This window comes from Anolis sagrei, chromosome 3 (assembly GCF_037176765.1).
Source record: "Anolis sagrei isolate rAnoSag1 chromosome 3, rAnoSag1.mat, whole genome shotgun sequence".
Lineage (NCBI taxonomy): Eukaryota > Metazoa > Chordata > Lepidosauria > Squamata > Dactyloidae > Anolis > Anolis sagrei.
Window position 1 is genome coordinate 267,229,583 of NC_090023.1, and position 19,256 is coordinate 267,248,838.

General features: G+C 45.5%; 1 protein-coding gene across 3 annotated transcripts in view; it reads right to left on the reverse strand.

Annotated features, from left to right (window-relative positions):
- Positions 1–11,226: 11,226 nt before the first annotated feature.
- ARMC9 (armadillo repeat containing 9) overlaps positions 11,227–19,256 on the reverse strand; it is a 152,913-nt gene continuing 144,883 nt past the window's right edge. For all 3 annotated transcript variants that reach the window (XM_067466116.1, XM_067466115.1, XM_067466114.1), the window contains one exon: positions 11,227–12,114. In XM_067466116.1, coding sequence (XP_067322217.1) covers positions 12,092–12,114 — 23 coding nt within the window. In that variant the 3' untranslated portion in view covers positions 11,227–12,091. The remainder of the gene's footprint in view (positions 12,115–19,256) is intronic.

Genomic DNA, 19,256 nt, shown 5'->3' on the forward strand with positions numbered 1-19,256 from the left:
TATGTGCCTTCAAGAAGTTTCTGACTTATGGGAATACAACTGAGTCTTGGGGGGATCTAAGTCTTGACAGGAGATGGAGAAGATGGAGGGATGGAAGTAGGAATTCACGTGCAGAGTTGAGAGCAGCTGCGAGGGATAATGATGGGGCGGTGGTCAGTTCATCTTCTGATGATGCTGTGTAGATAAAAGGGGTCTGGGATGAGGGTTCCTTGCAGAAGGCAAGGTGTTGGTGAACGTTTGTGCTTTGGGTACTGTCTGGACTTGTTGCCTGTTTCGTGTTCGGCATTGGTTTAGGATCTGCACGCAGAGGTGGCCCTAGGTAATTTTCAACGGTAAGGAAACAGTATTTTGCCCCCTGCCCAACCAATCACTGATATATATTTTCTGTTCATCGTGGGAGTTCTGTGCGCCATATTTGGTTCAATTCCATCATTGGTGGAGTTCAGAATGCTCTTTGATTGTAGGTGAACTATACATCCCAGTAACTACAACTCGCATATGTCAAGGTCTATTTTCCCCCAAGAGCGCCTCAAGAGTGCCCCTGGGCAAAATCAACTATATTGCGAATGCTTACTTTGTGTAATGGGTTGAGCCGCCCCAGATCGGGGAATACAACTGAGTCTTGGGGGGATCTAAGTCTTGACAGGAGATGGAGAAGATGGAGGGATGGAAGTAGGAATTCACGTGCAGAATTGAGAGCAGCTGCGAGAGATAATGATGGGGTGGTGGTCAGTTCATCTTCTGATGATGATGTGTAGATAAAAGGGGTCTGGGACGAGGGTTCCTTGCAGAAGGCAAGGTGTTGGTAAACGTTTGTGCATTGGGTACTGTCTGGACTTGTTGTTACCTGTTTTGTGTTCGGCATTGGTTTGAGATCTGCAGGCAGAGGCGGCCCTAGGTAATTTTCAACGCTAAGCAAACAGCATTTTAGCGCTCCCCGCCCCCCCCCCCCCCCCCCGTACCCAACCAATCACTGATATATATTTTCTGTTCATCGTGGGAGTTCTGTGTGCCATATTTGGTTCAATTCCATCATTGGTGGAAGAAGAGGAAAAAGAAGAAGAGGTAGAAAAAGAGGAGGAGGAGGAGGAGGAGGAGGAGGAGGAGGAGGAGGAGGAGGAGGAGGAAGGGATGGAAGAAGAACAAGAGGAGGAGGAAAAGGAGAGGAGGAAGAAGACGAGGAGGAGGAGAAAAAAGAAGTGGAAGAAAAGGAGGAAGAAGAAGAGGTTGTGAAAAAAGAAGAGGTGGATGAATGAAGAAGGGGAGGAGAAAAAAGAAGAGGTGGAAGAAGAAAAAAGGAGGAGAAAAAAGAAGAGGTGGAAAGAGAAAAAAGAAGATGAGGTAAAGAAGAAGAAGAGAAGGATGAGGGGGAAAAGAAGAAGAGATGAAAAATAAGAGAGGGAAAAGAAGAAGAGGTCAAAGAAGGAGAGGAGAAAAAGAAGAGGTGAAAGAAGAGGAGGAAGAGGAGGAAAAAGGTTTTCACCTTTTCTCCTCCTCCTTTTCTTCTTCTTCTCCTGACTCTTCTCCCCCCCCCCCCCCCACTTCTCTTCCTTCTTCCACCTCTAGTTCTTTTCCTACCTGCTGTTAGAAATTATGGAACTTGAAGGTGAAAGAAGAAAAGGAGGAAAAAGAAGTGGAGGAAGAGGAGAAGGCAAAAGAAGACGAGTGATGACTTCTTTTTAACGCCCTTAGGAAAAAAGCACCGTCTCGCTCTTCTTTGCTCTGGGTGTGCCTACGAGGGTATTAGCCACACAGCCTTCCCTATGAAGGAGCAGACACCAGCATCCGGCATGGAGCCTCGTGGCACACACTGCCTCCTTTCAGGCGCAAACACTGCCCCTCTCTTCTTTGCAGCCGGGATTCCTGGCAGAGGCAGGCTCACCCTGGGCTCCTTCTCCCTCCTTCCCTCCCTCCCAGATGCAGGCCGGTCCCAAGGAAGGGGTGGGTTGGGGGTGGCAGCTGAGGGGTCCCTCCTCTCACCTCTCCACCCCATGCCATTCAAGGCAGGCCCTGGCCAAGAAGGAACGGTGGCTCTGCTCCAAGTAGTTGCTCTTTATGCTCCATGCTTCCTTTCCATCACCTTCTGGACTGGGAGGATGACGCAACCAACTATGAGATAAGATGGTCAAATGTTTTAAAATCTAACCATTATTTATTGTGTCATTAGCAACCAGACGTTTGCATAACATTCTTTACATTTTTAACAAAAACAAACAGACAAAACACAGAATTTGCAAGCTTGGTAGTTGATTAAATGTCCTTTGACCAGTATCTGGCCACTTGGAGTGCCTCTGGTGTTGCCACAAGGAGGTCGGTCCTCCCTTGTGCATGTGGCAGGGCTCATGTTGCATTGCAGCAGGTGGTCAGTGGTGTGCTCTTCTCCACACTTGCATGTCGTGGACTCCACTTTGTAGCCTCATTTCTGAAGGTTGGCTCTGCATCTCGTGGTGCCAGAGCACAGTCTGTTCAGCGCCTTCCAAGTTGCCCAGTTTTCTGTGCGCCCGGTGGTCTGTAATTTGTTCTTCTCCACAATCGCATGTCGTGGACTCCACTTTGTAGCCCCATTTCTTAAGGTTGGCTCTGTATCTTGTGGTGCCAGAGCGCAGTCTGTTCAGCGCCTTCCAAGTCGCCCAGTCTTCTGTGTGCCCAGGAGGGAGTCTCTCATTTGGAATCAGCCATTGATTGAGGTTCTGGGTTTGAGCCTGCCACTTTTGGACTCTCGCTTGCTGAGGTGTTCCAGCGAGTGTCTCTGTAGATCTTAGAAAACTATTTCTTGATTTAAGTCGTTGACGTGCTGGCTGATACCCAAACAGGGGATGAGCTGGAGATGTCTCTGCCTTGGTCCTTTCACTATCAGCTGCTACTTCCTGGCGGATGTCAGGTGGTGCGATACCAGCCATACAGTGTAATTTCTCCAGTGGTGTAGGGCGCAGGCACCCCGTGAAAATGTGGCATGTCTCATTAAGAGCCACATCTACTGTTTTAGTGAGGTGAGATGTGTTCCACACTGGGCATGCATACTCAGTAGCAGAGTAGCACAGCGCAAGGGCAGATGTCTTCACTGTGTCTGGTTGTGATCCCCAGGTTGTGCCAGTCAGCTTTCGTAAGTTATTGTTTCTGGCACCCACTTTTTGCTTGATGTTCTTGTAGGTCAGAGCACGGTCCAGGGTGACTCCGAGATATTTGGATGTGCTGCAATGCTCCAGTGGGATTTCTTCCCAGGTGATCCTCAGAGCTCGGGATGCTTGTCTGTTCTTAAGGTGAAAGGCACATGTCTGTGTTTTAGATGGATTAGGGATCAGCTGGTTTCCCCTGTAATAGGCAGTAAGAGCACCTAGAGCTTCGGAGAGCTTCTGTCTATCTAATCATAATGCAAGAAAAGAATGCCTAAAAGAACCAGAATAGATGCAATTTGATGCAGACGTTGAGGCCTTTCAACCTATGCACGTGACAACCGGTTTGGAAAGCAAGACGGGCAGGTTTTCAAACATATAGAATGCCTGGAGGGAAAATGGCTAAAGTGCCAGCTCACCAGCCAAATGGTAATGGATGAAGAGCAGATGTACATAAGCATTTGGGCAGGTAGGAGGGATATTTACCAAAGGTTTGTCGACGACAGCTGGGCTCGGAATAATAATAGGAATAATAAGTAAGGGATTATTTTGCATCCAATGCCTCTGCAAACACCAAAACTCCCTGTTAAAAGAAGTTGATACGTTTTAAAGATATCACAGTTCTACGTTCTCAGCCTATGGATAAAGAACCACAATTTGGCCTCTGGACCCATTCAAGGTGTGGGTTGTTGTAGGTTTTTTCGGGCTATATGGCCATGGTCTAGAGGCTTTCTCTCCTGACGTTTCGCCTGCATCTATGGCAAGCATCCTCAGAGGTAGTGAAGTCTGTTGGAACTATGAAAGTGGGTTTATATATCTGTGGAATGACCAGGGTGGGACAAAGGACTCTTGTCTGCTGGAGCTAGGTGTGAATGTTTCAACTGACCATCTTGATTACCATATAATGGCCTGACAGTACCAGGAGCAAACTTGTGTACATGCCTTCAAGTTACTTGATGATTTATGACAACCACATTAATTCCATAGGGTTTTCTCAGGCAAGGAATATTCAGAGGTGGTTTTGCCAATCCCTTCCTCTGAAATAGAGCTTACAGCGCCTGGTAAATATTGCTTCTCTCCCATCCAAGTCCTAGCCAAGGCTGAGCCTGCTAAGTTTCCAAGATGAGAGACAATGACTCAACAAAAGCTGCAGTTCAATATAAGCAGGTATGCCTGTAGCTTAGTAGCCCTCAGTGTGAGGTAGGCCTCAGTGTGAGGTAGGCCTCAGTGTGAGGTAGGCCTCAGTATTAGCAGGCCTGATGTGAAAAGGCTTTAGTGAGAGAAGCCCCAGGTTGAAGACTTCGTGTGTGAAGCTCCAGTTTGAAGACTGTTGTGTGTAAAAATGTGAGTCAAGCACTGAAAGGGTTAAATGGATGCAATGACTCAGCAAAAGCTGAAGTTCAATATAAGCTGGTATGCCTGTAGCTTAGTAGCCCTCAATGTGAGATAGGCCTCAGTGTGAGGGAGGCCTCAGTGTTAGCAGGCCTGATGTGAAAAGGCTTCGGTGAGAGAAGCCCCAGGTTGAAGACTTCATGTGTGAAACTCCAGTGTGAAGGCTGTTGTGTGTAAAAATGTGAGTCAAGCACTGAAAGGGTTAAATGGATGCAATGACTCAGCAACAGCTGCAGTTCAATATAAGCTTAGTAGCCCTCAATGTAGCTTAGTAGCCCTCAATGTGAGATAGGTCTCAGTGTGAGGTAGGCCTCAGTGTTAGCAGGCCTGATGTGAGAAAACTTCAGAGAGAGAAGCCCAAGGTGGAAGACCTCGTGTGTGAAGCTCCAGTTTGAAGGCTGTTGTGTGTAAAAATGTGAGTCAAGTACTGAAAGGGTTAAATGGATGCAATGACTCTGCAAAAGCTGCAGTTCAATATAAGCTGGTGTGCCTGTAGCTTAGTAGCCCTCAATGTGAGGTAGGCCTCAGTGAGAGAAAGGCCTCGGTGTTAGTAGGCCTCGGCATGAGTAGGCCTGGTTTGAGAAGGCTTCAGTGAGAGAAACCCCAGGCTGGAGATCTCATATGTGAAGGCTGCTGTGTGTAAAAATGTGAGTCAAGTACTGAAAGGGTTAAATGGATGCAATGACTCTGCAAAAGCTGTAGTTCAATATAAGCTGGTGTACCTGTAGCTTAGTAGCCCTCAGTGTGAGATAGGCCTCAGTATGAGATAGGCCTCAGTGTTAGCAGGCCTCAGCGTGAGGAGGCCTTGTGTGAGAAGGCTTCAGGGAGAGAAGCCCCAGGTTGAAGACATGGTGTGTGAAGCTCCAGTGTGTGCAAAAATGTGAATCAAGTACTGAAAGGGTTAAATGGATGCAATGACTAAGCAAAAGCTGCAGTTCAATATAAGCAGATGTTCCTGTAGCTTAGTAGCCCTCAGTGTGAGGTAGGCCTCAGTGAGAGAAAAAGGCCTTAGTGTAAGGAAGGCCTCAGTGTGAGCAGGCCTCGGCATGAGTAGGCCTGGTGTGAGAAGATTTTGGTGAGAGAAGCCCCAGGTTGAAGATCTCATGTGTGAAGCTCCAGTGTGAAGGCCGGTGTGTAAAAATGTGAGTCAAGCACTGAAAGTATTAAAAGGATGCAATGACTCAGAAAAAGCTGCAGTTCAATATAAGCAGGTGTGCCTGTAGCTTAGTAGCCCTCAGTGTGAGATAGGCCTCAGTATGAGATAGGCCTCAGTGTTAGCAGGCCTCAGCGTGAGGAGGCCTTGTGTGAGAAGGCTTCAGGGAGAGAAGCCCCAGGTTGAAGACATGGTGTGTGAAGCTCCAGTGTGGGCTGCTGTGTGTAAAAATGTGAGTCAAGTACTGAAAGTATTAAATGGATGCAATGACTCAGAAAAAGCTGCAGTTCAATATAAGCAGGTGTGCCTGTAGCTTAGTAGCCCTCAATGTGAGGTAGGCCTAAGTGTGAGGTAGACCTCAGTGAGAGAAAGGCCTCAGTGTGAGGTAGGCCTCAGTGTTAGTAGGCCTGGTGTGAGAAGGCATTGGTGAGAGAAGCCCCAGGTTGAAGACATGGTGTGTGAAGCTCCAGTGTGTGTAAAAATGTATGTCAAGTACTGAAAGGTTTAAATGGATGCAACGACTCAGAAAAAGCTGCAGTTCAATATAAGCAGGTGTGCCTGTAGCTTAGTAGCCCTCAGTCTGAGAGATCCCTCAGTGTGAGGTAGGACTCAGTGGGAGAAAGGCCTCAGTGTGAGGTAGGCCTCGTTGTGAGAAGGCTTCGGTGAGAGAAGTCCCAGGTTGAAGGCCTTGTGTGTGAAGCGCAGTGTGAAGGGCTGCTGTGCGTAAAAAAACCTACTGGGTGAAGCTCCTGTGTAAGTTCTGTGTGAGAAGAAGCTTAGTGAGAGCAAAGCTGTTTATCTATATGAGAAAGTCCGGAGTGGAAGCAAAGAAGGAAGTATAAAGAACTTTGTTCATGTTATGGAAACCGTGTTCTTGCAAATAGAGCAGTGGTTCTCAACCTGGGGTCCCCAGATGTTTTTGACCATCAACTTCCAGAAATCCTAACAGCTGGCAAACTGGCTGGGATTTCTGGGAGTTGTAGGCCAAAAACATCTGGGGACCCCAGGTTGAGAACCACTGAAATAGAGCAACCATATTATTTTACTACAAAGAAAAGCCTCCTATGGAAGAGATAACATTAGTCTATGTGTTTTGGTTCTTTTTACTACTTTGGACTACTTGGTGTTGGCTCACGCTGCTGCTAATAAGTTACTCTGCTGTGCTTTTGTAGAGAGGGTCTTTTGTTAATAAGCCCACTTGCCCAACAAATCTAAGTCTTGAATTTTCCAGCCTTCATGAAAGTGGGAAGATACCCAGAGGTATCTCATCTACGTGGCCCACTCTTTCCCCAAATCCTCTCTTTGATCTGCTTGTTTCACAAGAGGACACTGAGATGCCCAGAGGTATCTTGCCTTCTTGCAAAGCTCAGCAAATTCTTCAGGAACGAAAGGGATATTTTGGGAATAACAAACCATCACATTCCTCAATAGCGTTCTGGAAAAGATGAGCCCGGGCAAGGGGAAAGAGGCTGCGGAGAGGGAATGGGAAGAGGCACCAGATAACTTGGCAGAGTGCGGAGACCCTTTTCAACGGCAACAAAGCGTGTGGTTTCCTGCTATTGAGAACATTGGTGCTGAAAGGCAGAGAAACACACCGGTTCACAATGCGGAGGTTTGTTTCCACATTGTGGAAGAAGAGCCTGGACGCCGCCAAGGTCATCCATCCTGTTGAAAAGGTTGACGTTTTCTGGGGTTTTGCCACTGTTGTGTTGCGCTGGGCCCAGCTACACAAGGGGCCTTCGGACTCTCGGTGGTTATCTTGGCTGCAAGGCCTTCTTACCAGCTCATGTTTTGAAGAATGTAGGATCAAGGGTCACCCAACCTAACCCCTTGGCTCATGCAAGAATACACAATTCAAGCCCTCCTGGCAGATGGCCATCCAGCCTCTGCTTGAAAGCCTACAGAGAAGGAGACTTCACCGAAGTGCTAGGCCAGTGTTTCTCAACCTTCCTAATGCCGTCACCTTTAATACGGTTCCTCATGTTGTGGTGACCCCCAACCATAACATTATTTTCGTTGTTACTTCATAATTGTAATTTTGCTCCTGTTATGAATCTTAATGTAAATGTCTGATATGCAGGATGTATTCTCATTCACTGGACCAAATTTGGCACAAATACCCAATACGCCCAAATTTGAATACTGGTGGGGTTAGGTGTGTGTGTGTGTGATTTTGTCATTTGGGAGTTGTAGTTGCTGGGATTTATAGTTCACCTACAATCAAAGAGCATTCGACTTATACTGCAGAGGCCTTCTGCAGCCTGTGGGACAATTCCTTTGCCAACTAGGCAGTCGATGTTCAAGGAGCTCCACTGGCTGCCATTCATTTTCTGGACCCAATTCAAGGTGCAGGTGAACGGGACATAATAGGGATTCTGTTAGTGTACCATCCACCCCGCTGCACTACAGTCTCCCTAACTGAGCTAGCTGGGTTGGTCTCGAGGTTGGCATTGGAGTCCCGACAGCTCATTGTGCTGGGGGACTTCAATGTCCACACTGAGGCCACCTTATCAGGAGCAGCTCAGGGCTTCATGTCTTCCATGGCAACCATGGGGCTGTCCCAACTGGTATTTGGCCCTACTCACAGTGCTGGACACACATTATACTTGGATTTCTGCCAGGGATGGGAGGATGTTGGCAGTGGAGAGGAGCTGACTATCGCTCCGTTGCCATGGACTGACCATCACCTGATTAGGTTTAGGCTCGCTGCACCCCCTAACCTCCGCAGGGGTGGAGGACCCATTAAGATGGTCCATCCCAGGAGGCTTATGGATCCGGATGGGTTCCTGACAGCTCTTGGGGTAGTTTCCTGCCACCTTGGTAAGTGATCCTGTTGATGCCCTGGTCACTCTCTGGAATGGGGAGATGACTAGGGCAATAGACACGATTTCTCCAGAACATCCCCTCCCAAGTAGCTGAGCTAAACCAGTCCCTTGGTTCAACAAGGAGCTGGCAGCAAGGAAGCGAAGGAAGAGGAGACTAGAGGACATGTGTCGTTCAGATCCAAGCAAGTCAAATCGAACATGCCTAGATGCCCTTCTAAGGGCATATGCCACGGCAATAAAGCTGCACAGAAATCCTTTCTGGCAGCCAATATGGCATCCACAAGGAACCGTCTGGCAGAGCTGTTCCGAGTTGTCAGAGGCCTGTTAAATCCCGCCTGTAAGGATGGGAGCCCTGACAACTCGGCAGCTCACTGTGAAGGTTTTGCTCGGTTCTTTGTGGACAAAGTCGCTTTGATCCGTTCCAGCTTGGGCACCATGTTAATGGCAGTCTCTGAGGATGTAACACGAGCATCTGCTTGTCTGATTTTGATGGATTCATTTCAATTGGTGAAATCTGAGGATACAGACAAGATACTTGGAGGAATGAGAGCGACCACGTGCATCCTAGACCCCTGCCCATCCTGGCTGATAATGGAAGCCAGACGGGGATTGGCCGAGTGGGTGAAGGATGGTTAATACCTCCCTTTGGGAAGGCAATATTCCAGTGAGCTTAAAACAAGCTGTAATAAAACTGCTGTTGAAAAAACCATCACTGGACCCCACTCAATTCATCAACTATTGGCATGTTTCCAATCTCTCCTTTTTGGGCAAAGTCCTGGAAACTATGAATCCTTCCAAGGAGCAACATAGGGAGCTGCATATATTTAGCCTGTAATAGGCTGAGAGGGGACACAGCAAGCGTTTTTAAATATTTGGAAGGATGCCTTTGTATTCTGCTTTGTGTCCAATTGTGTCCAATTCTGGGCAACACACTTCAAAAGAGAGATTGACTCTAAGGTGGAAGGAGTCCAGAGGATGAGGGCAACTAAAGGGACTGAAGGTCCGGAGACCATGAATTCCTATGAAGAGCATCTTAAAAGAGATGGGTCTGTTTAACCTACGGAAGAAAAGGTTGAGTGGAGACATGATAGTCATGTATAAATATGTGGCAGCGTGTCATAAGGAAGAGGGAGCAGGCTTGTTTTCAGCTGTAATGGGTTTAAATGTTCAGGTTCCACCTGAACATCAGAAAAAACATCCTGACCATACAAGCTGTTCAGGAGTGGAACTCTCTGCCTCGGAGTCCGGTGGAAGATCATTCCTTGGAAGCTTTTAAACAGAGACTAGTTGGCCATCTGTCAGGGGTACTTTGATAATAATAATACAATATTATAACTATATATTTTATATTACTAATAATATTGCAATATAATGGTGTAGTACAATATAGTAATATATAATACTGATATTGTACTATGCTAATAATTTAATATATTGTGTGTATATATATCTTGTAAGCCACTCTGAGTCCCCTTCCAGGGTGAGAAGGGCGGCATATAAATGTCGTAAATAAATAAATAAGTGGTGAATGAAAGAAATACCCCAAAGGGAAGAATAGCAAAACAAGATTTTGGAGATAATGAGCATGGATGGACTTACATATTGGTTAACATCAAACCAAGGAACACCAAAGAAACGTACCAATTGGGACCCAGTAAAAGACTACTTTAGACAATAGAAAATACAGATTATTATATAAAAAAAAATAAATCGTAACTGAAGAAGAAATACCGAGGAGGTAAAATATCCTTACATTATAGAAAAAGACGTCAAAGACCAACAAAGACTAGATGGAAGTCAACATTTTTTTTATTTTCTTCTTTTCTCCTCCTTACATCAACTTCTTATTTTTCCTACTATTCTCTTATCTATAGCAAAAATGTTCTCCTACTTTCTATTTCTTTCTTAAACTTTGGAAACTTTATTAATAAAAAAAATATATTTTTTAAAAATGCTTGAAACAGGTATGTGAAAGTCAAACTAACTATCCAGCTGCTTAGTCTAACTACTGACTTGTCACCTGTCCCAGCATCTGTAACTGGTTCAAGCTGCCAACCCAAAATGAAGACTGAAGCTACCGTATTTTCCGGCGTACTAGATGACTTTTTAAGCCTGGAAAATCTTATAAAAAGTCGGGGGTCATCTAGTATGCTGGGTATAAATTAAAATAATAAGTTAAAAAAATCTCCCTTAGTGGTGTGGCTTGAGGAAGGAGGGAGGAGGAGCAGGATGGAGGGAGGGAGAGCATGGGGAGGAGACTAGAGGTGATGGGCCGCTGGAGGTGAAGTGGCCCTCGCCGCTCTCCCTGCTCTCCTTTTAAAGACCTCCACCGAAATTTTTCAGGTTAAAAAAAAAACTGCTTTCCTCATGAATTTTAACTGGTTAACCAAATCCCCATGCTAAGTCTATGAGACGCAAAAAATTAAGAGTCCCTCCAGAACTGCAAGCACTATCTCAAGCAAATATAGACAATTTATTCACACTGTCATTACTTGCAGCAATAGCCGATGTAGTGAAGCAACTAAGTTGGGTGTGTGTGTGTTGAATGCTCTCATTAAGGAGGCCAGACTTGGTGGGGGTGGTTGACAGGGGCAGAGCTGCAGGCTATTGAAGGCTGCTCTGCCCCTGCTGTGCTCTTTGCTTCAACGTGAGCTAAGAGGCAGGTTTCAACTCCCCCCCCCCCGAAATTTTCAAACCCCCCCCTGAAATTTTCAACCCCCCCTCCCCAAAATTTCAACCCTCCCCGAATTTTTTTTCTGGCTACGGCCCTGTAAAGAAGTGCCTCCGGATGATGACTCCCAGCAGTCCCAGTCGGCGGCGTGCCTTGGATGTGCTCCCTGAGGCATTCTGGGAGCAGTAGTTCCCTGACTCCTACGGCTCCTAGAATGCCTCTGGGAATACATCCAAGGCACGCTGCCACCTGGGGCTGCTGGGAGTTGTCATCCGGAGGCGTTTCCTTGAGCCTAGGAAAGCCCAGTGGCCTTCGGAGGAGGTGAGTGGCGAGGGCGGAGGAGGTCCTTGAATGCGGGGGCATAGTGTTGGAAGAGGGGTAGTCTTAAACGCCGAGTATACCTGTATTTTATCTTTAAAAGTTGGAAAGTCATCTAATACCCCCAGTCGCCTTGTAAATATGGTAGATACTGGAGGCCAACACCTTGTGAAGTGCACCAAAGACAAAAACAAGAGTGGAAGAGGAAGAAAAGAGCTAGTGCACCAAGGAATGTGAGTGCAGCTGATGCCGTCCACCAAAGAGGCAAATAGACACCAGCTAACATGCCATAACTGTGTCCTAATATGACGTCCACACCGACAAGGAGCGTTGCTAGCTTGTGATTTCTGGTGACAAAAATGAACAAAAAAAAAAAAGGATCCTCAGCTGTACATACTCTGAAGACAAATATGCTCCAGGCACAATTCGTCTGCTTGGCTGAAGCCCCCAAGAAAAGGCTCATCCCATCAGATAGATCTTGGTGTATAAGGTGTCCACTGCTCACGGCGTGGATAATCTGCCCATTTGGCCTGCAAATGGGGAGGTTCCTGTTGCAGGGAGTTGGCCAGGTCTCACCTTCAGCTCTTGGGCAGGTGATCCCTGAGGATAGGTCCTGTCCTCACCTCCGGGATGACTGGCTGCCTAAGGAGAGAAAAGGGAGAGGCGTTCAGGCCGGGCGGCTTCTATCCTCCGGGCGACATTTGTTCAACCTGCTCCCAAACACTGCGCTGCAACAGCCACACAAAATAATCGCTTTTGAAATCACCCAGCGGCCGCACGTTCCGATGCCAGGCACTAAGAGAGGAAACCATTGTGATTTCAGTTTGTTTAGCCGTGACTAAGCCTTTGAGCCTCGGTGTGGGAAGGTGAACAGGCTGCGCCCAAAGAGATCCTTTTCTCTGTGAGTGGGTTGGCACGGCATGGATGATCAGTGTCACAACAGGCAGCAACTGCTACCAAACAAGCCTTGAGCAATTGAAAGCGAGATTTGAACGAGGGACTTTCTGATCTGTGGCTTGGTCTCTTTCCTGTCGTATGGTTTGCAGTATCTTGGTGCTGTAAAACATGCCTTGTAATTGTATTGTCAAAGACTTTCATGGCCGGGAATCACTGGGTTGTTGTAGGTTTTTTTGGGGCTATATGGCCATGTTCTAGAGGCATTCTCTCATGACGTTTCGCCTCCATCTATGCCAAGCATCCTCAGAGGTTGTGAGGTCTGTTGGAACTAGGCAAAAGGGTTTATATATCTGTGGAATGACCAGGGTGAGACAAAGGACTCTTGTCTGCTGGAGCTAGGTGTGAATGTTTCAACTGACCACCTTGATTAGCATTTGATGGCCTGGCAGTTGTTTGGTGTGGCTTGTCAGTGCCTGGGGGATAACAGAGAGGAAACAATCAGGGACAGCTAATCGCCTCTCAACAAAAGATTCCCCCAGGCGCTAATTAGATTTTTAATGTCATATTGTATGTTACTACGTTTTTAATTGTGTCTTAGAGTGCAAATTTTGTTGTCTGCTGGGCTTGGCCCCCATTAAGCTGCCCCACCCCTTTCTAAAACAGATACAGAAAGTAAAGACTTTCTGTATGTATTTCAGATTTCAATACTAATGCCCAAAATACGTAGTCTGATTTGTGCTACATTAGAACAGTAAAGACAAATATCACTTATGTAAAATAAACATTAAATATTAAATAACCAGAAAAATAAAATAAGGTGTAAACACTAAACTAATTTTGGAATCTGCTATTGCAACACATCCAATGAAGTAGTTTAAAACCAGTATAAAAAAAACCAGTAAATATGTTCCAGTCTACTTGGAATACATGAAGCTCATTCCAGAAGCGTGTTTAAGAACTGGTCCAAGAGTCCAGAAGAGCCTTAACTCCCAATGTGACCATCATCCCACTTTCTTTGCTAGTTAGCTTGTACCCAGTATGCTTTATGATGCCAATAGTTTGCCTTAGATAGTTGAGCAAATAGTTTTTTCATGGTTGCCTCTCACTAGCATCGGGGCAAAACTGGGGGTGAAAAACACTGAAGCTATGCCCCATGCAACTGTCTTAGCTCAAAACCTAACATTTCAATGTTAATAATAATTATTATTTATTATATTGTTGAAGGCTTTCATGGCCGGAATCACTGGGTTGTTGTAGGTTTTTTCGGGCTATATGGCCATGTTCTAGAGGCATTCTCTCCTGACGTTTTGCCTGCATCTATGGCAAGCATCCTCAGAGGTAGTGAGGTCTGTTGGAACTGGGAAATAGGGTTTATATATCTGTGGAATGACCAGGGTGGGGCAAATGACTCTTGTCTGCTGGAGCTAGGTGTGAATGTTTCAACTGACCACCTTGATTAGCCTATAATGGCCTGACTGTGCCTGGAGCAATCTTTTGTTGAGAGGTGATTAGATGTCCTTGTTTGTTTCCTCTCTGTTGTTGTGCTGTTCTAATTTTTGAGTTTTTTAATACTGGTAGCCAGATTTTGTTCATTTTCCTGGTTTCCTCCTTTCTGTTGAAATTGTCCACATGCTTGTGGATTTCAATGGCTTCTCTGTGTGGTCTGACATGGTGGTTGTTGGTGTGGTCCAGCATTTCTGTGTTCTCAAATAATATGCTGTGTCCAGGCTGGTTCATCAGGTGCTCTGCTATGGTTGACTTCTCTGGTTGACGTAGTCTGCTGTACCTTTCATGTTCCTTGATTCGTGCTTGGGCAAAGCCACGTTTGGTGGTCCCTATGGAGACTCATTCAGTAAAGGACAAGAGGGATCCTCTCACCTCTGCAGGAGTCTACCGTATATCCATGCAGCTGTGGACAAATCTACATAGGGACCACCCAACGCAGCACTGCGCAAACACGAGCCCCGGAGTGTGGTGGAGGCTCCTTCTTTGGAAGCTTTTAAGCAGAGGCTGGATGGTCATTTGTCAGGGGTGATTTGAATGCAGTATTCCTGCTTCTTGGCAGAATGGGGTTGGACTGGATGGCCCATGAGGTCTCTTCCAACTCTTTGATTCTATGATTCTATGATTCTATGATTTTTTTTTCTAGGTCTCTCTGTTTCAAAAAACAAAACAATTTGAGGTGTTGAATGGAAGTGGGAAAGTTGAGTGGGAAAGACTTCTCTCTGCCTGAGTCCTTGGAAATAATAATAATAATAATAACAATCGTATTAAAAAACAAGGTATGACAGCAGGATTGCAGAGGTCGAAAAGCTGACACAATATGAGGATTTAAAGATTGAACTGCAAAGATTCTGGCACAAGCCAGTCAAGGTGGTCACAGTGGGGATCAGCACACTGGGCGCAGTGCCTAAAGACCTTGGCCTGCACTTAAACACAATCGACACTGACAAAATTACCATCTGCCAGCTGCAAAAGGTAACCTTACTGGGATCTGCATGCATTATTCACCGATACATCACATAGACACTTGGGAAGTGTCCGACGTGTGATTCAATTCAACAGCCAGCAGAGTGTCTGCTGTAGACTCATCTTGTTGTGTTTCTAATAATAATAATAATAATAATAATAATAATAATAATAATAATCTTTAGTTATATACCGTTCTATCTCCCTAGGGGGATTCAGGGTGGTTTCCAAGCAACAACATCAAAACATACAGAGTCACAACATGAACAAAAAATAACAATAACAACAACATAAGTATAGAATTACCCAACAATGCATAAATATTTAGGGAAAAATCCTGCCTGCACTTCATGTCTATTTGTTAGGGCATGGGAAAGGAATGGGTCAGGACAATTAAAAAGGCCAGGTCAAGACTGATAAAAGTAAGATGGGACTGGCATTTGGTATATTACTTTGATAGATAAATTACAAAAGCGGGGATGGTCTATTTCCAGGGGCCTGTTAGGAAAATGACCAGGGTAATATATAGGGGGCTAGGTCGTGACTGGACAGTGTCTGGGCTGAGCTAGCACTGGTCACTCTCAAAGATTTGTTGAAACCACCAAGTCTTCCGCTTTGGTTAGACCACACCTGGAATATTGTGTTCAATTCTGGGCAGAACAATTGAAGAGAGATGTTGACAAGCTGGAATGTGTCCAGAGGAGGGCGACTAAAATGATCAAGGGTCTGGAGAACAAACCCTATGAGGAGCGGCTTAGGGAACTGGGCATGTTTAGCCTGAAGAAGAGAAGGCTGAGAGGAGACATGATAGCCATGTATAAATATGTGAGAGGAAGCCACAGGGAGGAGGGAGCAAGCTTGTTTTCTGCTTCCCTGGAGACTAGGACGCAATGGAACAATGGCTTCAAACTACAAGAGAGGAGATTCCATCTGAACATGAGGAAGAACTTCCTGGCTGTGAGAGCCATTCAGCAGTGGAACTCTCTGCCCTGGAGTGTGGTGGAGGCTCCTTCTTTGGAAGCATTTAAACAGAGGCTGGATGGCCATCTGTCAGGGGTGATTTGAATGCAATATTGCTGCTTCTTGGCAGGGGGTTGGACTGGATGGCCCATGAGGTCTCTTCCAATTCTTTGATTCTATGATTCTATAACATAACATAACATAATATATTGTATATACATATAATATTGATAATATTGTAGTACAATATACTAATACTACTAATAAAATGATATAATAATTATATGTTCTATATTAAATGTAACATTACTAATAACATTACAGTATAATGTTATATTACAATGTAGTATATAATATTAATATTGTGCTATGACAATAATAATATATTGTATTTACTTTTTACTTGTAAGCTGCTCTGGGTCCCTTTCGGGGTGAGAAGGGCAGCATATAAATGTCGTAAATAAATAAATAAATCCTTATGTTGGCTGAACTGCTGACCTGAGGACCTGAAGGTTGGCAGTTCCAGTCTGCAAGACGGGGTGAGCTCCTGTCTGTCAGCCCCAATTTCCTGAACATGAGGAAGAACTTCCTGACTGTGAGAGCTGTTCAGCAGTGGAACTCTCTGCCCTGGAGTGTGGTGGAGGCTCCTTCTTTGGAAGCTTTTAAACAGAGGCTGGATGGCCATCTGTCAGGGGTGATTTGAATGCAATACTCCTGGCAGGGGATTGGACTGGATGGCCCATGAGGTCTCTTCCAACTCTTTGATTCTATGATTCAAACTCTTACGAAAAGAGGGGAGGGATGGGGCCTGTCTTATTTCCCTTGGAAATAAGAGGCAGAGTGCCACCACCAAGAAGGCCCTCTCTCTCATCCCCACCAACCATGCTTGTGACAGAGGTTAGGGCCCCATGTCTACCTTTTTCTAAGTCCCCAAATTTTGGCTGCAATCTCTCCATCATCTCTCAGAACTGTCTGTCCTGAATGTTTCGTCTCTGAATAAACAGGGGGTGCAAGGCCCGGAGTCGGAATGAGTCTGCTGCTTGATGCCAAAACAAAACATAAAAACATGGACACACCGTCCGCCTCATTGGTGCCATATAGAAGATATATTAATTCAACAGTATGCCCTTTCCTTTTTGGCCACTGTCTTGTGTTTTTCCTCTTTCCTCCTGCTGCTGAGTTGAATTTTAGATGTTAAAATGTGCAGGGCAAGGACGGTTCATCTTGCACTCTGTGATTTGTTGTCATTCACACTTATGAATTAATAATCCTCTCCTGTGTTAAACAAGGAACCCTGTGGACACCGAGAACACAGGAAATGCAAACGTTTGCCAAGATGGGACCAACACCTGGAAAGTCTAAGACAGGGAGGATTTAAAGCCTTAGCAAAACAATAAAAGCACAGCAATTTTATTTGGCGTGCAGGAGATTCACAAATCTTGACGCAGTGCATGTGGGAGATGCATTTCCAATTTCCCTGGAAAGTGAAAAGGATGTGGGCTTCAGGGACACTTTTCCTGGTGGTGTGGGCATTTCACACATTTCAGACACGCTTCCTTTGCAATGTGACATGTCACAGCCACAGAAGTGAGGCAGGAAAGACGGAGGGGATCGGGTTTGTTGACAGCGCGCTTGATCCAGGCTGGACGGAGGTCGTATTGCAGGAAACAGATAGTAGAGACATCAGGAATAAACAGGGGATGCAAACCCCGGAGTCGGAATGAGTCTGCTGCTTGATGCCAAAACAAAACATTTAAAATGCCTGGAAATCAATCCCGTTCTAATCCCAACGCTGCCATTTTCTCATTGTAAAAGCAGCCTTAAACTACTTACCTGAAGAGGAGCATCTCTATCCATCTCTACCTGTCTAGTCTCTAAAAGCAAAAGGCCCTCCTCTGCATGCCATTTCCAATTGAGGGGAGGTAGATGTCTACAAGAGACAGGGCCTGTGCAATGTGCAATGCCATCTCTGAACTTACACACACACATATTGTACAAGGGTTGAATGAAAAGTAATGCTTCCACCTTCGTTACTTGGTTTGGATGGGACTATTTTAATAAATCAAACGCAGAAACAGTCCTTAGAATGTGCTCTTTAACTACCGCTATTGTTGCAACCCAGAGCAGGAAACAGGACCCTAAGACAACAATCCACCACACTTGACTTCAGGGAAAAACAATCTTTTTTTATTGATGAAAGACGAGTACAAAAATAGAGGAAAATATGCAAGGTAAAAAGCCACAGTAAAAATCAATAACAAGAAATGTCCATGAACAAAATAAAAAACCCACAGTAACACTGCTAAATCCTGGAACCTGTTAGCAATCCACTAACCGTATTTGAAGCACTAGAAAAACTCCTTGGAACAAAGCCACAGGAAGCAAGAGAACTGCAAGAGCCTGCACATGAATATGAAACGATGCCTGGACTAAATGGGCATCCAGGCCAAGCGTTTTTAAAGCATAGAAACGTGCCTGAAGGCCATGTTTGCATTTCTCTTAATCTAGCTGACCTCTGTAAACTCTGCGCTTCGCCGCTGCTTTGCCAAATCTGCCCCCGCCTATCCTCGTTAGAGGGACCAGGAGTCAGATTATCTGGAGAGCTAGAAGGGAGTGAAAGTTCAATGCTTGGCTCTGAATCATTCTCATGGGAATTTGGACTTTCGCTTTCCAAAGCAGCAGGATTTTCACTACACAAACTGTCATCTACGTTGACCTCAGAATCATTGACATCAGGAAATACAATCAGAGAGTCAGGTACAGGTTCACACACAGGCTGAAACTCAACAGCTATTCACTTTTCCACATAATCACCAGACAATTGGATACATTTCTGCCAATGATGAACAAGTTTTCTGAAGCCATCACGGAAGAAGTCAACACCCTGTTTCCGCAACCCATCGTGCACAGATCTTCCGATAGCCAAGCAAAGCTGTTCTTGTGAAATGCCGATTATGCTTGAAATTTCTCTCTGAGCGATGTGATGATCGTCCTGAATCAATCTGTCAGCCTTTTGCTTGTGAAACGCGGTGGTTGCTGTCACAGGACGTCCAACTTTTTGTCAGAGGTTCCCACCTCAACATCTTTAAACTCTGTCAGATGTTCCCACCTCAACATCTTTAAACTTACTTACCCAACGATACACAGTACTCACATCAACACAATCCCCATAAACAGCTTGCATTCTCTGATGAATCTCCTTTGGGGTGACACCTTCTGCTGTCAAGAATTCAATGACTGCACATTGCTTAAGTCGCATTGACCGACCATCTGCATAGGGTTCCATACTTTCCACTTTAACAACACAACTGTTCAATGCTAAGTCTCCCCCCCCCCCCAAAATGGAACTGTAAAGAAGAGTCTACTGAACAAGCCAATACCTGCCGCATACCAGTACTGCCATCTGTTGAGGAGTTTTGAAGGTGGAGGCATTACTTTTCATTCAACCCTCGTATAAG